General features: G+C 44.9%; 1 protein-coding gene across 1 annotated transcript in view; it reads right to left on the bottom strand.

Moving 5' to 3' along the window:
* Window positions 1–2,028: 2,028 nt before the first annotated feature.
* LOC119452789 (uncharacterized) overlaps window positions 2,029–21,598 on the bottom strand; it is a 96,310-nt gene continuing 76,740 nt past the window's right edge. The window contains 10 exon segments of the mRNA XM_049667192.1: window positions 2,029–2,152; window positions 4,214–4,379; window positions 7,060–7,200; window positions 7,499–7,587; window positions 7,668–7,776; window positions 8,869–8,962; window positions 9,051–9,162; window positions 9,554–9,684; window positions 19,341–19,593; window positions 20,287–20,412. Of these exon segments, the coding sequence (XP_049523149.1) occupies window positions 2,072–2,152; window positions 4,214–4,379; window positions 7,060–7,200; window positions 7,499–7,587; window positions 7,668–7,776; window positions 8,869–8,962; window positions 9,051–9,162; window positions 9,554–9,684; window positions 19,341–19,593; window positions 20,287–20,412 (1,302 nt within the window). The 3' untranslated portion in view covers window positions 2,029–2,071.

A 21,598-nucleotide genomic window follows, 5' to 3' on the forward strand; every position in this document is an offset into this window, starting at 1 on the left:
CTTGTGATGACTCCTAGTGGTCTATTTACACTTTCATATACCCTGTACTTGGTTGCCAACTTTCTTGAGCTCTTTTCTGTTTCCACGCTTTGCAGGTACAGATACTTATGCACTTTAGCCGCCCATTTATTCTCATCCATGTTAGTCAGTCTTTCTTCAAAATTAATTTGCTCAGTGCTTCTCTGACTGCAAAAGAGGCCCAACGCATGTCACACTGCACTGCCTCATTTGTGGTTTTACCGTGTGCTACCTAAGCCAACCGGCCTACCAATCTTTGATTAACTTCCAACCCCAACAAGATATCCGATTTTAAGCATAGGATAGTATTTACGAACGTTATCACTAACACTATTACTCCCTTCCAGATTCCACGAACCACCTAATACTTACTGTGGCGCCACAATGCTCTATGCTGCATTATTGCTGCATTCCTCGTCCCCTTTATTTTCAGATAATCTTGGTGGGTTCTTCAGTAAGTCTTTCTTTCGTATATGTACACGCCGAGGTATTCATATTGCTTGACCATAGGAATGACTTGCTGTGGAATTGACATCACATAACTACTCGTCTCTTAGTTAAAGATCATAATTCCCGATTTCTCCGTGCTAAACGTAAGGCGTAGTTGTCGCTGCGTTGCCACACATATTCGCAAGTGTCTGTAAATCTATTGTATTGTTCGCAAGTAGCACTATGTTGTCCGCACACATCAGTCCGGGGATCTTCTGTTGCACCGTTTGTCCATTACGCTTGTAGGATAAATCTAACCTTAATTCGCTGCTTTCCAGTCGTCTTCGTAAGCCTTTAACATAAAGCGTGAACAAAAGTGGAGACAGAGGACATCTCCACAACTTCATTACATTTTCGACCTTCCCATAGAACTTATACTCGGTTGTCTCTATATATCTCCCTCAGCAGCTCCACGAAATCGTCATCTATGTTTTCGTGCTTAAGAATATCCCACAACAATTCCCTGTCTACATTGTTATATATCCTCCTTAAGTATCTAGAAATGCTATTGATAAAGGTCTATACTGATCTACTGAAATCTTTATGCGCTGAGTTAGTCCAAACATATTATCCTCTAAGCTTCTGCCTGGTCTAAGCCCTTTCTGTAGTTCCCCCATTACATCATTTTGCTCCACTCACTTCGACAGTTCAAACTTTGTGGCTTTCTGAACACGCTGCGGCACCTGGTGTCACTGCCAAGAAGTCAGTGCGTGGCCTTCGAGATAAGAAGCGTGGCACAGCGGTGCCTGCAAACCCTGGGAATTTTTCCCTTACTCTCCGCACACCTATAGGGGGACACACTCTAAGTTGGCGAAATGTTCATTTAAGAGCTGCACACACCTAGTGCATTCATAGCGCAGCTCGCTAAAACGTTGGCGAAAAAGGCGCTCATTCAAAAGCGAATCATACCCAGTGCTCTTGTGGAGCAGTCCGCTAAAGCGTGGACGGTTTGCTGGCATTAAGAAAACCTTGTGGCGCGGCTTGACTCCGGAGAGAATCAAAGAAATTTAAGAAATATTTTTTTTTGTCATTCCAGAGCGGCCCATACATACTCAGTGGCAATTACCTGGTTACATCAGCACAGCAGCCAGATGTACTACCCATTAGATAACGAAGTACCCAGTGACCCAAATACTCGGGAAAACGGTTACATAGAAACGCAGGTGGACACATAGATACAAACATAGATGGATAACCCCCAAAAGGTACCGTTAGTCACCCTAAATGCTAACGCAATAAAATTGAAGCGCTTCTTAGGTACTGTCGTACTGCATCCACCCACAAAAATGCTGCCCTTGGCAATTTTACGGTTATAGCTGTTATGGGCACACTCTTCTTGATGTTGTGATATTGTTATGTATCCGGGTGGTCGCCGGTGCCCCAACTGCAAAGTAATTTGCAAGATGTTTATAAATAAAGACCTATTATCGCCATGAATTAAAGAAAATATCATACAGCCAGTTTATTTTCTGATGAATTGAGTAATGTGTTATAGAACGCACGACTCTTCTAAGATACTTTATGTCGAACACTGCCGAGTCCGTCAAAAATGCAAAATATAGCTTCACACTTTTTCGACCTTGAGCCAAATGCCATCCGGGGGGTACGCCAAGATGAAGGTAGATTCAAGCTTCAACTCTTTCTCCTGCGATAAAAAACAACGGGATCATTAATGCACTAATTTTCAGTTGTTGCAAAAGTATTCGCAAAGGAACTAATTACACAATGCTGCTTCCACGTTCATGTCAAAACGTTTGCAAATTCTCGCATATTGCATGTCAAACAATACAAAAATTTCCAAGAAACTGGAGATGAAGACATTGGCAGTGGTCGGTCAAAAATTTTAATGCATTAAATATTTTGGTATTATAGGGCCAAAACAATGGTATGAATATGGCGCGCACGCTGTATGAGGGACTCCAGAGTATTTTCGACCACCTGGTGTACTGGTACCAGCAATCAGATCTAAGTGTACAAGCGTTCTTGTACTTCGCCCGTATCGAAATGTGGCTACCGCGTCTGGGATCTTACCTATGACCTACAGCTCAGCGGCGCAATATAGTCACCACAAGGCTACCCCGGCGGGTAGTGGTCGATAAGGGAATGTCTCTGTCGCCAATGATTCGATAAGAGGACACATCTTCGGCAGCATCCTGACGAAGCCAATTTCTTTTCCCCTAGCGTTGGCGTATGACACATACCGTCCTCCATTACCTGATGCACTTAAGTACGATAATAGTACAATGCAGGCCGCAAACTTTATGACAATATTGCCAGCTGGACTGAATAAAAACTTGGATTCATGAAGTTGCGTTCTTACAATATAGGTTAGTAAACTACTCACTAAGAAAAAGCAATCCCCCAGAATTAAAAAGACATGACGGGGTATGTACTCCCCATAATTTCTTCGTTGGCTTTTATACAGTAGTTCACGTTAGTACAGATGCGTTAACTCAGACAAAACACATATCCTATACATGGGCGCAATATTTAAACCTCACAAGTGTCACATCTGAGTGGATATATTTCAATACTTGTTGATGGAAACCAAAGAAAGTTGTACTTTGTATGGGAACTTGCATCTAATGAGAAATTGCATCAGATTGCATCGATGCGAAATTGCATCGAACTTTTGATTCAGGAACTGGCTGTCTCATGATATGAATAAGTAAAATTTTTATTAAAAAAGCTACTTTCCCAGACTTAAACACATATGGCGGAGTTTGTCCGGCTCATGTTTTCTATATTGTATTTCATTCGCCGGAGTTGAAGTTGATAGTGATGCATGATTTATAGTGCCACCTGTAGGTAGTGGGTCGAGGGCAAGAGTGGGTCGAGCCTAAGAGAACAATGAAGACCGCGCGCCTCTTCACTGCTCGAGAGCCAGCCCCGACGGACGCGTTTTCCAGGAGCCAGCTGCTCTCATCATCATCATCAGCCTATATTTTTTTTATGTACACTGCAGGACGAACGCCTCTCCCTGCGATCTCCAATTACCCATGTCTTGTGCTAGCGTATTCTAACTTGCGCCTGCAAATTTCCTAACTTCATCATCCCATCTGGTTTTCTGCCGACATCGACTGCGCTTCCCTTCTCTTGGTATCCATTCTGTAACCCTAATGGTCCACCGGTTATCCATCCTACGCATTACATGGCCTGCCCAGCTCCATTTCTTCCGCTTAATGTCAACTAGAATAACGGCTATCCCCGTTTGTTCTCTGATCCACACCGCTCTCTTCTGTCTTCTTCCTGTCTTCCGGCTTCAAATATGAAGGCCGTAAGTTCGAATCCTGCTCCAGTCCACTACATTTTCAGGCATGGAGTGGTGCCTGACACCGGCAAGAAAAAAAATATGTTGCCGAGAGCTAGTGGGGCTATACTAGTTCAGGTGCAACCAAACTAGGAAGGCCCACTAAGCTTCATCAAAGTCACTCCCTCACCAGAACAGGAATTGGCATCCCTGGTGCAGTATTCGGCCACTTCCTCCCTCATGACACCGACAATTAGCCAGCTGCTCTACGGTTTATTAAACCTACTACTTCTGAAGGCTCGTGACAATATAGATGAATTATATATCCAAGTCACTGTATTGAGACCTTACAATTTTCAGTACAGAATGAATATCTGAAATATTCCCTCAGGAAGCACAAGCAAGTTCTACTTCCTATGGCAAATTGCGTCGAATAGTTGCTGCGGAAGCGCCCACCTTAATGTGACGGTCGTCCAAAGCAAGCTTGTATTTGGATATTAGCTTGGCCAAGGTTAGTTTCATCTCGAGCTGAGCGAAGCGCATCCCGACGCAGTTCCGAGGGCCTTGACCAAAAGGCTGGTACACAACGGAATCTACCTGGTCTTTGTTTTCAAGGCTGAACCTGCAAAGAAATTGAGGCAAGACGTACAAATGAAAAGTGGAAACTACACAATAATGGTACCATTCGTAGTAGTTACTGACTTAAACATCATGTATTTGTTTTCACAACCTTCCAAGCAGCAGGAACTAAATAAACGGCGTGAAGCAGCCAAGGTTCAACGATGTGCCATTGAATTGGCAAGTCATTCGGTTTGATTCCGAAAACTATATGCGCATCCCGCTTTCTGAAATTTTCTGTTGTTGGATTTCGGGAGTTGCGTGAAGCGATGTTAACAACGTAATCCGAATCATCACCACCATCGTCATCATCATCAGCCTATGTTTAAGTCCACTGCAGGACGAAGGCCTCTCTCTGCGATCTCCAATTACCCCTGTCTTGCGCTAGCTGATTCCAATTTGCACCAGCAAATTTCCTAGCTTCATCACCCTACCAAGTTTTCTGCCGTCCATGACTGCGCTTTCCTTCTCTTGGTATCCATTCTGTAACTCTAATGATCCACGGGTTATCCATCCTACTCATTACATGGCCTGCCCAGTTCCATTTTTTTTCTCCTAATGTCATCTAATACGAATAATTAGCGATCAAATTGTTTCTACCATTAGGTAGTTGAGGGTATCGGTGAATGGAGTTCTGGATGTTTATAATTCGTACTGAGAAGGTCGGACTATAATGCTGGTCGTACATGTATACTTTTGTATTAGATGTGTGCAATTTATTTCGCTAGAGAGGCACGTGAAGTAATGAAAGCTCCTAGTATTGAATAACCGTGAGTACAGCAGTCCGGTTCTTGAACCCGCCCCTGTAACTGCAACGCTTCTCAAGTACTCATAAACCTTTAGAAGTACATCAGGGCCAGTATTCAGAAATATGTTCTTGGACTGCAAATGTTTGTAAGAGCTCTGGGAGTGCTTGTAAGAGCAGGTACCAGTCGATACTGATGCAGGTTATATCATTAAACGAGTTCGACCTGCTATTAGGAGACATCTCTTAAGGGGAGATGCGGGACTGAAAAGCCAGCATTTGAACCCACATGACAATTTTAACAAAATTGGTCGGAGGCTTTGTCTTCTTCTCATTAGACCGTGTAATGAATTTCATTACCCTAGCACAAACTGGAAAATAATAGGTATGCATGTCCCAATAAGGAAATTCGAGTGTCACCTTAGGAAAACTATCATTCTAAAGATTATACGGTTAGATAACTTTTTTCATAAATATATTCGCGACGCCCTGTATTAGAGGATGGGGGCAGCTACTTGCAATGTCATTCCTTCTTCTTCTGTGGAAACCGCATCACTTGAAAACAAGCTCTTTTTTTTTTGAGGGGACACAGAAATTTATAATCATTTATAGAAAAATCCACTTTTGAAATTGCATATGTGCATGCTCTTGTTCCTCACCAATTTTCAGCCTAGAAACAACCTTCTAATTTCGCCTTTGTAGTTTGGAAACGATAGTTTTCCTAAAAGTGCAAAGTATTCAAGAAACACACAGAAAAAATTTATTAGAGATCTCAAAACATGCTAAAACACATGCAACTGCCGCTAAGAAAGCTCATTTTCCTTTCTTTTACACCCATATAATAGCCAGTCTCGGCGAGGAGCTTCTTTATATGGTTATAAATCCAAAGCAGCCAAAATTATAAAATGCATATTTATGCCGAAAGGGCGTGATTTTATCGCCGCATCCTCCCTGAAAAAGAAAAACGTTTCGGTGAATCCAACTCAATGGGCCCTCATTTTTTCTTGTGCTAAGTACAGTAGGACGCCACAGGGACGAAACAGACACTGGAAACGGACACACTTCACATCCAGTGTCCGTTTCATCCCTGTGGCGTCCTACTGTACTTAGCGCAAGAAAAAATGAACACCAACTAGCCCAATTCTCAATGGGCCCCATCGAGGGGCCGCGTTTAGAATCCATTTTAGTTAGAAGTGCTGTTTGCTGGCTGCCTTCGGAAACAGTGCGCAGTCACTAACTGTCCTAACAAGCATGGTGTCACACATGCACAGGCAAACAAGAACAGATCTCACTCGATGACCGTGGACGCTCGCTGTCAAAACGCTGGTGTAGTGAAGAGCAGCAGCAGCAGCGAGCGAACGCTTCGTGCAGCCTCTAGCTTCAACGCGTCTCCGAAACTGTAGCTTACGCAACCTAGAAATTTAGGCATGTGATAACACAGCACACACGAAGCCGCAAGCCATGCCGGCTCGTGTAGGCTTTGTGCACGCCTCCGATTACCTAAAAAAGTATAAAAAAAACGGTGCACCAACGTGCAGCGACGGCCGGCTAGAAGTTGGGATGCGCGCTCTCCTGCCCACCTCCTCCCCCACCCCACTTCCTCCTTTCGCGCACAAAACTGGGCGAGCGGGGACACGTGGTGCCTCAAGCCACGCTAATTCACGGCTTAACTTCTGACGCTTTTGCTCGCACCTTAAACATACGACGCCGCGAGGTGCGATTGGGTCTTATCGCACTTTGATATACATACGTATATACAGGTCATCATGATGATCACGATGGTGGATATTCGCTTGGAGTGTACCTATAAATTATATCGCAAAATATATCAAACATCATGGTTCCCTGCCATCTACCCTTACGAAGAGCTCTAAGGCAAGAACGCTTTGCGAATATGGTCTCGGGTGATTAACATGGCACAAATAAAAAAAATAATAACCTTTCTGGATCGAAACTTTCAGGTGTCTTCCAGAAGGCAGGGTCATGACTCAAGTGATGGTTGGGAATAACGATGCTGGTTCCAGCAGGTATAGTGATACCCTTGTAGACGTAGTTCCTAGCGCATGCTCTTGTCGTGAAGCTGCCAAGCCGAGAGAGCAAACTTGTATGATGCATTCAACTTCATGAAATTCAAAGTGTCAACAAGTTTAATAGTCGCATTCGAAACCACAGTGCGCTGTGAGATGAGTGTCTGGATCGATAGTTTGTTACCTTGTGGTATATGAATGAACAAGTTGTCAAGTACGGGATACTCTCCTCTTTGGAAAATGTTCGCAGTTTTACGTGATATAAAACAATTATGAACGTCAAAAGATTTACCGTAAATAATTGCGAAATTTATTTACAGAATGCTATTACCATTTAAAGGCAAGACTCACCCTACCACTGGCGAAAAAAAGCGAAGCGATTCCGATATAACTTGCTCCATGTATTTGATGCTGAAAACGTTGTCGTACGTAAACGCTCCCTGAAACACCAGGCAGTTTTGTCGTGTTGCATACACATGATGAACAAAAGGGGCTATCTAGAATTTTCACAAAGTCATACATCTCTCTTCAGGACGGCAAGAACTTCTTCTCTGAGGCGGTCTTGAATATCTTGGTGTTTCGCAAGGAGATACGCTGTAAAAGTCAGAGCTATTCCCGTCGTCTCGAACCTGTAAAATACTTAGTGCATAAGGCTGGCAATGATTCTAGTAAGCAAGAGCGACGTATCGAGAGCGAATTTCAAACCTGACCTGTCTTACCATCATCGTCGCTCATGGGCCAAGCAATCTGATAGACTAATCAGCGGCCGAGTGCGGTGCTTGCACTCAGCGCTGTGCGTAAAAATTGCCAGTGGTACTCTTCGAGCATGATGTCAAATACGCTGGCACAACTGCTGAGCGTGTTGCGATATCCAAGCAGCTTTACAGCGAAGCTGTATACCCCTACCCTCAATGCATTTGTCTTGTCCGTGTGCAAAAATCTGGCCCGATTCCACTGGTAGAGCAATGCCGGGCAGACCCACAGCGGAAGTGAAGCAGACTTCAAACACTCCGCCCATAATAGTAATAATAATAAATAATAATAAATTAATTCATGTATGTACAACCATAGCACCCTTGACTCGCAAGAGGAAAATACCACCGACTGTAGGGATGTTTCTGCCATCGAAACGAACAACGGAATTGTAATGTTCACTGTGTACATTTCTCCAGGCACACTCATATGTGATATGGAGAAGTTCATGACGACGCATTCTGCATGGGTTAGCAGTGATAACATTATCTCTGTAATCATCCTTGAAGACTTGAATGTGGACATTTAAAAACCAGACAAGAAATGGTTCACTCAGTTTGTGCTAGAAGAATTTGGTATGAAATGCCACACCAATACAAATCACTCAACTACTCAACAATGGTCGTGTATAGATTTACCTTGGGCCAAGGATCTGTCTATAGTTTTAACCTAGCCAGTCAGTGTATCACAGTAATCACAATTATTTCGTTACTACCATTACCGCATGATCAAAATAAATACATGTGCCCTTGTCTAACCTTGCGTCACGTGCTACTGCTTCGCTGGTCATCCAAATTCACAGATTGAAATGGCTCCTCAATTTTTATCGGAATGTTGCATCGAACTACGCACTCTACATCCAAACTAAATTGGAAATTATATTTGTGCTCTATTTGCAATGTTCAAAAGGAATATTTTAGGCCAAAACTATATATAACAAGGAATCATGACTTCTAGCGTATTCTCACCCCGCCGTGAAGAAAGTGAAGCCATTCGCAACAATTTCCGTATTTGTCAGAACGTGTTTCTTCCTGCTTTCGTTTACTTTGACAGGCTGGTCCTCTGAAAGAGAAAACAGAGACTAGGTGCCGTACCTTCTCTCAAGATAAAAGGCGATATGTTATCAGAAGCTGGCGGCTGCCAGGTTCACCTTGGTATGGGCTATCAACATCGTCTGATGCCGTGAGTGAATGTACGTTGACGGGGGCTCCAGCCTCAACTTCGGCATTGAGCATCAGCTGCAGAAGATCATTTCTATCTTTCTGAAATGGTTAAAGTAGGGTGATTTATGTAGAAATTTATAAGAGACTTGACAGTGACAGATGAGGTGGAATCTGGTTTGTGCAGTGAAAAACTGTTCGCCTATGTGACTTGCACAGTGATTTGGTAAATTGTTTTGGAGGTGAACCACATATGTAGGTGGCCGCAGCAACCTTGAGACTTCCCATAACTCCGTGAAGGCTCGATATTAATTGTAAAGCGATTGTCTTCACAGTCATTCTACTGACAAGATCATAGTTTGATTCCTGAACTAAACGTTGATTAGAGTTAGTAGACATTAAAGGTCCGAGAGTCGATCGCCAAACATTAGTGTTTCCGGAGAAAGGTCAGCCACCAAATACTAGTCATGACTCCGCTATTGAGAAGGCCTACCTCATGGTTTCCACGACGGAACTTTACGATAGTAGCAATTTCGTCAAAAGTCTTGTCTGTGGCAGTCTTGGTGTGGCCGGAACTGTACGATATGATTATTCTCCACAACCAGGTAAGCTCGGGAAAGCACGCTGGAAGAAAACGACAATGTAATTGGATTGAATTTGAAATAAGAATAAAATAACTTTACCATCTATGTACAATGAAGTACAAACTGGTAGTTTGCATTGCTTTGAAGGATGCGAAGCAAGATACGTCCCATGATCATGGGCGATTATAAGAATCAGGCCAACTTCCTACGCGTTCGTAATTGTCCAAATCTTATTTAAATTCATTTACATGTGCTTGAACTTTGAGTTTGTAACTCTATGTGTTTGGAATTTGCGCTAGGATGGCGAGAAGAAATTTTGATTCGAGAATGGAAGTGTATTTAACCCTTTGACGGTCGCATTTGTTCGTGAATACCGTGCCCCTGGATCGTGTTTTATTGCAGAATTCAGTAGTAAGAAATGATTGAAAACTAGGGAATTCAATGAAAATTTGTGGCGAGCAATATTTTGCCTTAAAACGCTTTACATGCACCAGCAGTATACACACAAATACGATCTATAGTAACAGACCGAGAAAAAAATGGCCGATTCCTCTCTTCTAGGAATCTGTCATAACACGAAAGTGAAACGTTTCTTCATAGATGTTGTTGCAGGCTTGCGGGAAGTTAAGAGATGCAATCGAGAGGCAAGAGGTGGGTACCGCGCTCGGGGTATGTGAAGCCATTGCAACCAGACATCATGGGCAGTGCACCCTGCCACGGCACCGGCATTCGCTACTGCCAATTGTTGAACGACTCAAGACCAGCGAAAGTTGAACAACTCTCGACCAGGAAGAATTCCCCGGAGACATTGGATTGCACGCACTCCAGCACTGTGCTAATCCGCCAGAAACCACAGGCTTTCGCAAACCATACTAGTGAAGCCGAATGCTTTCGCAAATCGATTCACCAACACTCGTTCCGGCACACGCAACTTGTGGGTAGGCAGCTTTCTTGTGGTTTCGCTTGACAGGCGGCCTCCTGTTGCCGAGTGGCTACGCCGAATGCACAATCATTTTAGTCCTGCTCGGAAGTGTCTTAGGCAGCGCGGTAACGGGCGACGCGCTCAGCTCCACAAATGAGAGAGGCACAGTATGTAGTGCGCGCTTGCTACGCGCGAACGCGTTGTGCTTCCCGCTCGCGTCCAACGCGGTCAGCTTCATGACATTCCCCTGTCGACGTCACTGCCTTTCTGCGGGGCTTAACACAGCAGCATTGTCATTTGGCGTCATTGCAAGCGAAACAGTAGGTGGCGTACGAACACTACTCCTGCGCATTTAAACTGCACTCCCGAGGCAACCAGGCGTCATAGGTAAAACCGAAGCGGAACAAAATTCATGTGGTGAAACTACATTGTTACCGCAGGCCATCAGACAATAAAGCTCAGATGTTGTTGATGATGATGATGATTTATTGGCATCGCTTTTGGAACGGGACGATGACAAATAGGAACCAAGCCTGTTTGAGTTACTCAGGTATGCTATACATGCTTTTCATTCTATCATTTTTTATACATCTTTAACATTTTTTCTCTTCGTGGAAACATCTCTATCTACCCTGTACCGCTACCTATACCTGTAATGGATCCGGTGGTATCAACTTCTTCCCTGCTTTTGTTTCCATCAATACTCTATCTCGACTGCTGACCGGTTGATTCTTCCGTCCACTTTACATGCAAGCGATTCTGGGGGATTACGTTATCTGCGGGTCTCCCAGGGTGAATTCCTTCGAATTCCATTAGGATATGCTGAGGAGTCTCCATGATCATTTATTGACATCCACCTTGAAACAGGGTGGTGACAAATGGTCACCAAGATTGTTTGATTTAAGCCGGTACGGTATACATGTCTTTCATTCTAGCATTTTTGTAGACATCCAAATTTTTCCCCTTCAACACTTGTCTATCTCCCTTGTACTGATACCAATGCCTGTAACTGATCCGGCCGTATCAATCTCTTCCCTGCTTTTTTTTTTTTCACCAATACTCTAAACGAGTGTTGCTTATCTCTACTACGGACCAGTTGCTGCTTCCGTCAACTTTAAATTCAAGCGCTTCCAACCAACTAGCCCAGCAAGCCACCATTCTGGAAGGTGTACGTTACCTACGGGTCTCACTAGGTGAATCCCTTCACTTTCCATAAGGATCTGCTGAGTAGTCTCCGGATTTTTGCTGCAGCATACATATGCCTTATCGAGCTGCGAATACTTTCTTTGGTATGTTTTCGTCCTTTGGCAACCGGCTCGAGCTTCAAATAGCAAGGCCTGTATCTTATCGTACAGATTTTTCCTTCTAATTTCTCTGTTCCCATTCTTGTAAATCTCTATGGTACTTTTTGTTTCCATTCTTAGCATCCAATTCACTGTTCTGTTTCTCTCAGTTCCTTTCATGACTCTGATTGTATATATAGACTGTCAATTACCCTTTACTTGGTTGCCAACTTTCTTGGCCTCTTCCGCCATTCTGTGCACACGCTTTTCAGGTAAAGGTATTTGTGCACTTTAGCCGCCCATTTATTTTGGTCCATGCTCCTGAGTGTTTGTTCAAAACTAATTTCGATCTGCTCTTCTGACTTCAAAGGAGGCCGAACCCATGTCAACCTGCAGTGCCTTATTTCTGGTTTTGCCGTGGGCTCCCAATAATAATCAGCCTACCGATCTTTGTCATCCTTGCAACCCCGACAAGACATTCGATTTTAAGCACAGAATGGCATTGGTTAACGTTAGCGCTGGCCCCATTACTACTTTCCAGATTCTACGCACCATCTCATATTTATTGTGGCCCCAAAGTGTTCTATGTTTCATTAATGCTGCGTTCCGCCTCCTCTTTGTTTTCAGATTATCTTGGTGGGTGCTTGAGTAAGTCATTGCTTTGTTTATGCGTACGCAGAGGTATTTATATTGCTTGACTATGGGTATGACTTGTTGAAAACTGACACCACGTAACTACTCGTCTCTTCATTAAAAAACATAATTCTCCATTTCCCTGTGCTATACTTTAGGCCTAGATTTGTCACTGCGTTGCCACACATTTTCGCAAGCGTCTGCAAATTTCTTGCATTGTCCGCTAGTAGCACTAACATATTCGCATATATCAATCCGGGGGCCTTCTTTTGCACCATTTAGCCATTGCGCATGCATCATAAATCAAACTCTAATTCACTGTTTTCCAGTCGTCTTTCTTAAGCGTCAACATAAAGCATAAAGCGTCAACAAAATGGAAACAGAAGACATCGTTGTTTTAGTCCTTATTGAATTTCCACCACTTCATTACATTTGCGGGCTCCCCATACAATTCGTCTGCCTTCTCTCTATATATCTCCCTCAGCAGCTCCACGAAATCGTCATCTATGCATTTGTGCTTGAGAATATCCCATAAAAATTCCTTGTCTACATTGTGGTAGGCTCCCTTAAACTCTAGAAATGCTATCCATCAAGGTCTATTCTTAGCTACTGAAATCTCTATGCACTAAGTTAGTACAAGCATATGATCCTCTAAGCGTCTGCCTATTCTGAGCCCATTACATCTTTTTTTTTTTGCACCCACTTGAAAACAGCTCTTATTTTATGGCTTGCATTGCCACTCTATATATCACCGACGTTACTGTAACTGGCCCGTACAAGCTCGCCCTATCCTTATCACCTTTGCTTTTCTTTCTCGCCATCCACCCGGAACTTCGCTTGAATCGCTTTCTCATGGCATTAGCCAGCAGTGCATTGCTCTTTGGATCGAGGTTTTTGATTAACTTTATTGGGATGTCATCGGGTCCTGAGGCGGTGTTATTATGGACATTTCCTTCTGCTTTTTATGACGCCATTTCTTACGGCGAGCGTCGGCGTCCACCACGCCACTGCCTTCCGGTGTGGGGGTTTCGGCTTCCTTACCTGCTTTCGCTTCGGTGCCAACCACGTTCGCCGCACTTGCTTCGAAGCGTTCACCATTGCCTTGCGCAATGGCGGCCCTCAGCTTCATTTTTACGTTGGCTATAGCTTATCTTCTACCCCCTTCTGCTTCTGTTCGCTCTTGAGTTCCTTTTCTAGCTTTCGAACCCGCTTAGCTAGCTTATCCTTCTCCTGCGCTTGACATCCACATCGAAACCTTAGCACACACATACTACAGATAAAAACTGCCTCGTTTGCTTCGAGTACTGACTCAAGCCGCGTTTCCTCTAACGCGTAGGAACGCTCGCACTCAAAACAACGCACGTGTGGGTTCCTCCTACTACAGGCCGTCATATTGTACTATTAAGGCGTAGTGCAAAAGTAATCCTACTTGTAAAAAAAATACAATCGTATCCCCAGTGACGCTGGTGATACGATAGCAGGATGGATGGGATGGATGGGTGCTACGAACGTCCCCTTTGATATGGGGTGGTGGATTGCACCACCAAGCTCTTGCTATTAATTTGCTTAATTTCCTGCCTATATATTTTTTGAGAAAACACCCAGCTACAAAGAATTCCCAGCATCAAACTTTTTCAACCATTAGTGGGAACTCTGTGTCTGTACGTCTTCATTCTTTGTGGTCTCCCTAATTATCTGCCCCCAAACCTCCAATCGCCTCTAACTAAGCTTTATTGCGGACATGTTTACTTTCCCCCTGCTATCCCTGAACCCAATGACTTCAAGGAGGCCAGAGGATCCTAAACTGGCAGCTGGGTAGATATCTTCGGATTCCGATAAAACATTTTTCCATCGTTTCCCTAGCTTTACCGCCGCAAGGACATACGTATTCGTCCTTGGTGTGCCTCGCCTTATAACTACGCGTTCTAAGGCATCCTGATCTCGCTTCGAGAATTAAGGAGCTTCCCTTTGAGCTATCATAAGTTGTTTCTTTCCTGATTTCCTTTTTTTTTCCTTTGAGGTAGTTAGTCATAGCAGGCTTCTTTTCCATTGCCGCCACCCATGACATTGTCTCAGCCTCTCTCACTTTGCGTTTGACGTTCTTTGTTGCCACGTTGCTGGCCATACCGATCGCATATTTGCTGGTAAGCTTCCTAGTTCTCTTCCTCCACTGTGAGTCAATGCTGTTCCTGTAAATGTATCTGAACACACTCGCACTCCATCTACTTTCTTCCATATTCCTCAGTCGTTCTTGAATATCAATTTTACTTTGCGCTTCCCTCACTTCAAAACTTGTCCAACCCATATCAGCCTGTACAGCTTCATTTGTAGTTTTCCCGTGAGCGTCCAATGCGAGGCGTCCCACTGACCTTTGGTTGCCATCGAGTCCTATGTGTACCCCTGACTTAAAGCAAACAACCGCATTTCCAAATGTAAGCCCTGTAACCATTACACCTTTCCACATACCCCGGAGCACCTCGTACCTGTTGTATCCCCATTGAGCTCTGTGTTTCATTATGACCCCATTTCTCTTCCCTTTTGTTATCATTGTCTTTTCATGTGTCTCCAGATATCTATCGCCTTCGTTTATTCATATACCAAGGTATTTGTATTCTTTTACCCTAGGTACTTCCTGGCCCTACATGTACCAACGCTGTCTGTTCACTGTTTTCATTGAATACCATACAACCTGATTTTTAACGCTAAATTTTAATCCTAAATTCTCACATTCTACTTCACCGATATCAGCCAGACGTTGCATATCACTTTGATTGTTAGCAAGCAACACAATGTCGTCCGCATAAAATAAACCTGGAAGCTACTGCCCAACTATTGTGCCGGCTTGTTTGTATGAGAGGTTAAACCCGATATTGATTCCTTCTAGAGTCATTTCCATCCTTACCACGTACATCATAAACAGCAGCGGGGATTAAGGGCAACCCTGTCTCAGTCTCTTGCTGATATCAACTTTATCCTTCCATTCAACGCAAACAGTATTTTCTCGGTAAATCTCCCTCAATAGCCATATACAGTCGTTGCCTATGCCTTTCCCTTCCAGAATATTCCACAAAATGCTGCGACCTACGTTGTCATACGCTCCGGTAATGTCGAGAAAAGTCACATGTAGCGGTCTGTTTTCTTATCTGGATATTTCAATGCACTGAGTAAGGACAAATAAGTTACCATCCAGACGCCAACCGATTCTGAAACCATTCTGAAGTTCTCCCAATATGCCATTATTCTCCGCCCATGTTTTCAGCTTCAATTTAATCGCCTGCATTGCTAACCTGTATATTAACGACGTAATGGTCAACCGTCTATACGAGTGAAATCTATATTTTTCTCCTTACCTTCATAAATTAAATTCATTCTACTTTGTCGCCAACTGTCTGGTATTCGCCTATGTTGTAAGAATTTTTGTACTGCTTTCAACAGAGCTTCCTTACTTTTTGGTTCTGAGCTGTCTTTGCTCTGCGGGGCGATAGCTGGTGGCGGTTGTCGGGTCCGAAATTGCGTGCCCTGGACCATGCGCGGCCTAATAAACATGCAAACTTTCGCGCGTTGCATGGAACCAGTGGTTATGTTCGTGAGCGCCTTTGTTATCTCGAACAGCTCGTGAGTGCGCTTCATTTGTTGCGAAAGGCCTGCGCGTGTTATCAACCCATACGTTTCACTCTATGCGGCGTCGCAAGTGTCCTCAGGCCGAGCGCAGATTTGGGTTAACAAAGGCGCTTTTCAACTTGGCCACTCGTCAAAAGCAGTTCTACATGTCGATTAGCCCGCGCATGCTCCTGGGCACACTATCTCGAACCCAGCAACTGCCGCCAGCTGTCTCCCTGCAGAGCAAAGCCGGCCGCTCGCGCGCTCTACGCAGCAGTGAACGGCACTGTACCATCTGCGGTAGTTCCACGTTGTGCGCCACATGTATCCGGTATAACAGCTTTAATCAAGGAAAGATTGAGTACAGCATCGACATTCGCATCACAAACTGCATTACCACGCCGGCTATCACATGAAACTGCATGTTGCAGCACGCATGCGCTGAAAGTAACAACCTCAACGCAAACTCCCTGAAGATCGCTGCAGCGCTGTACTACAATCGCAGTACAAGCAAAAAGGATCGCGTTCTCTTCACACAAACAACAACCCGATCCTCGCCTGGAAAAAGAAAAAAAGAAAAAAAAATCAGTAGCCCCTTCCCTGTCGAGGAAATGGGCGTAAGCGAAGCTTGTCGTGTGTTTCTTCGGTGTTCCTCCGAACGAATTGCACTGTCGAGTACCACGTTGTGCTCGAACTACAACCGGTTACACGCACTGCAGATGGCTTGAAGTTCCAGTTGAGAAAATTGTGTTGAAACCTGGCCGTCGCACCGAGGAACTTGACGTGCACCCCCGTTGTCGGGTTCCTGGAGGGCAAGACGACGCTGGCGTTTGACGTCAACATCGCGATCCCTCAACTCGGGGTCGGCGCCTCTTCGCTGACGTTTGGCCTTAACATACCGCTCCCTCAACTCGGGGTCCGCGGCTGTTTGCTGACGTTTCGCCTGGGCTTCAGAAGCCCTCACGCTGGAATCGGCATATCGACGGCGAGTCCCTTTCCCGAGCCCGTTCATTCTGGATGAATTTCCATAAAATTGCTACAAAATTGATTGATTGATTGATTGATTGATTGATTGATTGAAAACTTTATTATTGCACCGAGCGGGGGTGCCCGCCTCTTAACCTACACGTAAGTAGGGGAGGGAGGGGGGGGGGGGACGAAGCAGTCCCCGCGCGTTGAGGACGGCGAGTCTTCACGGCCTCAACGGCCAGGCGGATTGCTCGACTCTGGTCGTCTTCAGCCTCGCTCTGGAGCAAGGCCTCCCAGGCTTCTCTACTGTCAATGTTTTCCTTGGCCCCTGGGGAGCCAGCACACTCCCATATTACATGGTTTAGCGTGCCTTTCTCCTTACAAATTTTGATGAGGGCGTCGTTATAGTCCCTCGTCTGAGTTAAGCATATCTAATATGGTGATGTATAATTGGTTCACTGGAAGCGCCGCCAAATGCAAGCGTCCTCTAGAGAGAGAGAAACCAATGCGGAGGTGGAAAGATTCTTCTTTCGGTTTTGTAGTAATCTACAATTTCCAAATCTGTCCGTTACGTAAGACAATGAATGGCTCATACCCCCTTAAGCAATGTCTCATACACCCGTAAACGCGGCCTCCTCATTACGACGACAGAGGAGAAGTGAAATTGAACGCTGAAATGATTAGCGGCAAGGCAGCCAGCTGTGGAAGCAGACGACGACGACGAAAGCGGGAGCAGTGGCACGAGCGCGTGCCGAGCACAAACACGAGCGCAAACCGACGGGCGCCAACGAGCCAGCTGCGGAATAAGACGATGGCGCTCGAGCCAATGCTGATGATATGATAATTTTGTGCGTACATGGACACCACCGAAATCTGTGAGTTATACAAGCTTCGCTTGAAAAAGTTGAAAAAGCAAGATGTCTAGAACACAACTACTGCCTTCGTCGCAGCTTTGCTATGCTTAGATTCGCAATCCATGCGGCTCATCGGCGCCGCAAAACTGCAAAACGCAGCAAAATTCCTCGGCTGTGCGGAGTTTCGTAAATGGTGGCTCCATCGTTCTAGAAGCGCACCCGATCGCAGTACGAATTAAGGCTACGGACGAAGCGTTTCCGACCACCGTGCGAGGCTTGCTGCGCTCGCCGCTTGGTGTCGCATGAATGGCTAGAGTCGCGAATAAGTTGTATATCATGAAAGAGCAATACTGTTGTTTGATGGTAGCATAATTAACTTGCGCCTGCGAAATGCAAGCAACACGTGGCGCGAGCGCAATGCCACAGACTGCAAGAGTAGCAAGCGCGCTCCGATGGATGGATGGATGGATGGATAAGGCTGAACCCTATAAATCGTGCGGCTGCTCATGCCACCTAGCCGCGACTAGTAATATATTTTGCACTTCGTGGAGGGCGAAATTCCACTCTTGCCTTTCAATCTGCGAAATTTCAGCCCGCGCCCCCGACGACAGTGCCACTGCGGCGGGATCGCGCTTGGAGCAGTCGGTTTTCACACCTCCCAGTTCTCGCCACCATCGCCTCGGCTAGCCTACTTCCTCTGACACCGCCCCTCCCGCTTTCCGGAGCCATGTACGCGGGGCCTCTTGGCCGGGTAATATTCGGCCCACATGGTTGCCGAACCATTCGAGATTGTTTGGTACGCGGTAACCTTTAATGGCGGCTGCCATCGCAGGCATGGAGGTACAGCTGCCGCGGAAAAATATTAGCACAAGCGACCGATCACCCGATCAGATAAATTGCGGCACGCGACGCTGTTGTTCCCTTTAGCACGCCTAAAACGAGAGTGTCAGGCACCCCCTCTCTGAAACATGAATCATGTGGCATTCAGATACTAGTGTGCACGGGAACAAGAGAGCCGCGTATCGAAATTTCCCAGCTCCGGTGATCGGCCACTTGTGCTAATCTTTGTCCGCTGCAGCTGTACGTAGGAAGCAGCGAGTGGTTTCGTTCTACCGCGCGCGTCGTTCCTCGCTTCAAATGCGTCGCCTTGAAACGTGGAGAAAGGGTGTGGCGCTTCACTCATGACAGCAGAATTTTCAAAGCATCGCTTGCACTGACATGACTGTGCGCAGCCCAGTGTACGGAAAGGGGCGCACTGCAAGCGAAGGTAGGGAAAAACAAAAGCTACTTAATATGTCTGAACATTGGCCACACCATTCTACCGGAAACGCGATGGGGGCGGCTGGTTTTTTAAAACTACCGATCAATTGGAAATAGCGTACAAATGTGCGTTCTGGGGTGTGCACAAAGATACGTGCATGAAATGTGAACTTACCAGTAAAGTAGTTTATCCATGCCCGACGAAACTGCTGGATGGTATTCAAGCTCTCCTGAAACAGTAACTCGGTACTGCTGTTGGCTCGACCCTTCTGCTGCAGATCGGATTTTAGGCCAAACGCTGATCGAATGATGACGTCGGCCGTTAGCCTCTGGAAGAGCTCACGAAACTCGATGGCTTTGTGCTTCGACCGCAGGGCCTCGATGACATCGAGGAGCTCATTGCTGGCATCGTCCATTAGGGTCACCATCTGAGAGCAGAACGGGGCAGTTTCTTGTCGCTCCTCTTAGGCAGTAGCATAAAAAGAGCCTTCGCAGATCTATGCCAATTTGAGCAGCTGATACGTGAAGGCGGGGAATCTACATAAGCGAGTTCTCAAATCATCTGCCGCAAGTAGTAGGGACTCGTTTGTTGGCTGTTCTCTGTGATGACTAGAGACCGGATTTTAGGCAAACAGTTTGCTAATTAAGTTTTTAACTCATTTCCTTGTGGCCCCTATTAGAATTTACAAATTCTACCCGTGGAGTTTGCAAGGCGGATCCGCTTGGAACGAATTCTCAGGATGGCACCAGTTTCTAGATAATCATTCCCGAACTTTTCAGAAAAAATGCATTGGCCTTCTATTTAGTTTTTGAGCTTCAGTGCATAAAACGAATAGAATTGTGCTGTATGCTACAACCAACCTTAAAAAATTTTTTAAAGTGTTCACTTAAACACCACGTACTCGTATATAGTGCTATATTCGATAAGAAGGCTAGTTTTCGTGAGTGCAGCGACCGCAGAAAACGAAGACATGCCTTCTTAACAAAGCGTTATTCTCAGACTGAGCCTGCCGTAGTTTTACCACTATCCATCCTCTTTCGATTCTATTTCGTGTGCCCTCTGTTCCGACTGCAACTACAGAAGTGTGAAATAGCACCCAACTGACAACATCGCGGCCCACCTTTTTCATGTTCCTCGTCGTAAAGGCTGGCGTGATTAGGCTGCGCATTTTCTTCCAGCGGTCACCCTCCGCGTTGATCAAGTTTTGTTTCTGGATCGGGTGGCTCCGCGCGAAGCTTGACGACATCTGTAAATATTCTTGCACCATCATTTTACTCGTGGCACTGTGGATTGCTGAGATCATTTTGCATATTATGACCATGATCCCGCGAATGTAATGAAGTAACAGGCAGTGGAAACATCTCGTGTACACCAACGTAGCACACCCTAAATATTAAATACATACAATAAAAAATGGTTGCATTGCAGATTACAATTTTGCACTGATGCAGCGTATTCCCAGATACATTCAAAGCAAATTATTACACAAGAAAATCTGCGTACAGTGATTGAGAGAGAAGTTAGCTTACCAGAACAATCGGCTGACAACCTTTTATTTCAATCTTTCTCTGCTATTGCGAAATCCTATTTACAGCGAACTTTATTTGTTTAATTCCACAACCTTTGACATAGTTTGGTCAAATCCTTACCAAGCAGTTTTAATGTAGTGATAACACAAGCACTCGCTGAATGACAAAAAAAAAAAAAGATCCTGTCAAAACGTTCACAGTCGCTTTAGCATATGCTAAAGAGGATGAAGGCGAAAGCCTGCGCGCTCGCGAGAAATTCATTAAATCACTTGATATTCTCATTCGAATGCTTCATTACTTCCTATAACTTGTTTTCGCCCCCCAAAGGTCGTGGGATCGAGTGCCTTAATTAACAGCACATGGTAGCACCATGTGGCATGGTAGCACCAACACATGGTGGCACCATGAATTTAATGAATTTAGGTGCCATATTTCCGGACAACGAATTTTTTTTACCCATGAGCCATCTAAGGCTTTCGCCTCAATAAGGATGTTGACACCCAGGCCATAGCTTTTCTAGCCCTGTGCTCCAACCATTAGGCTTTAGGCGTAGTATTCTAACGCATCCCTGATGTTCTGATTTGTGTAACACTTCCCTTGTAAGAGCGAACGCTTTGAGACTACTGAAAAGCTCATTAACGGTTATAAAACTTTTTAAAGGAGTCTACTAATTATCTCAGTTTATGACTCTGTACTGCACGCTTTTCAAATTTTTGTCTACGGTGGCACTTGGTGTAGCGAAGAGAAAAGAAACGACCACACCCCGTGGACAATTTACGGCTTGTCACATTTGCCACTCTTTTTGTAATGTCGAAGCTAGAATGTTTAGACAACTGAAAGATTAGTTCACGCTTACAAAAAGGCAAAAATGTCTAAAGCCATTCATGAATGATTTTAACCCAT

The sequence above is a fragment of the Dermacentor silvarum genome, chromosome 5 (genome assembly GCF_013339745.2).
Source record: "Dermacentor silvarum isolate Dsil-2018 chromosome 5, BIME_Dsil_1.4, whole genome shotgun sequence".
Lineage (NCBI taxonomy): Eukaryota > Metazoa > Arthropoda > Arachnida > Ixodida > Ixodidae > Dermacentor > Dermacentor silvarum.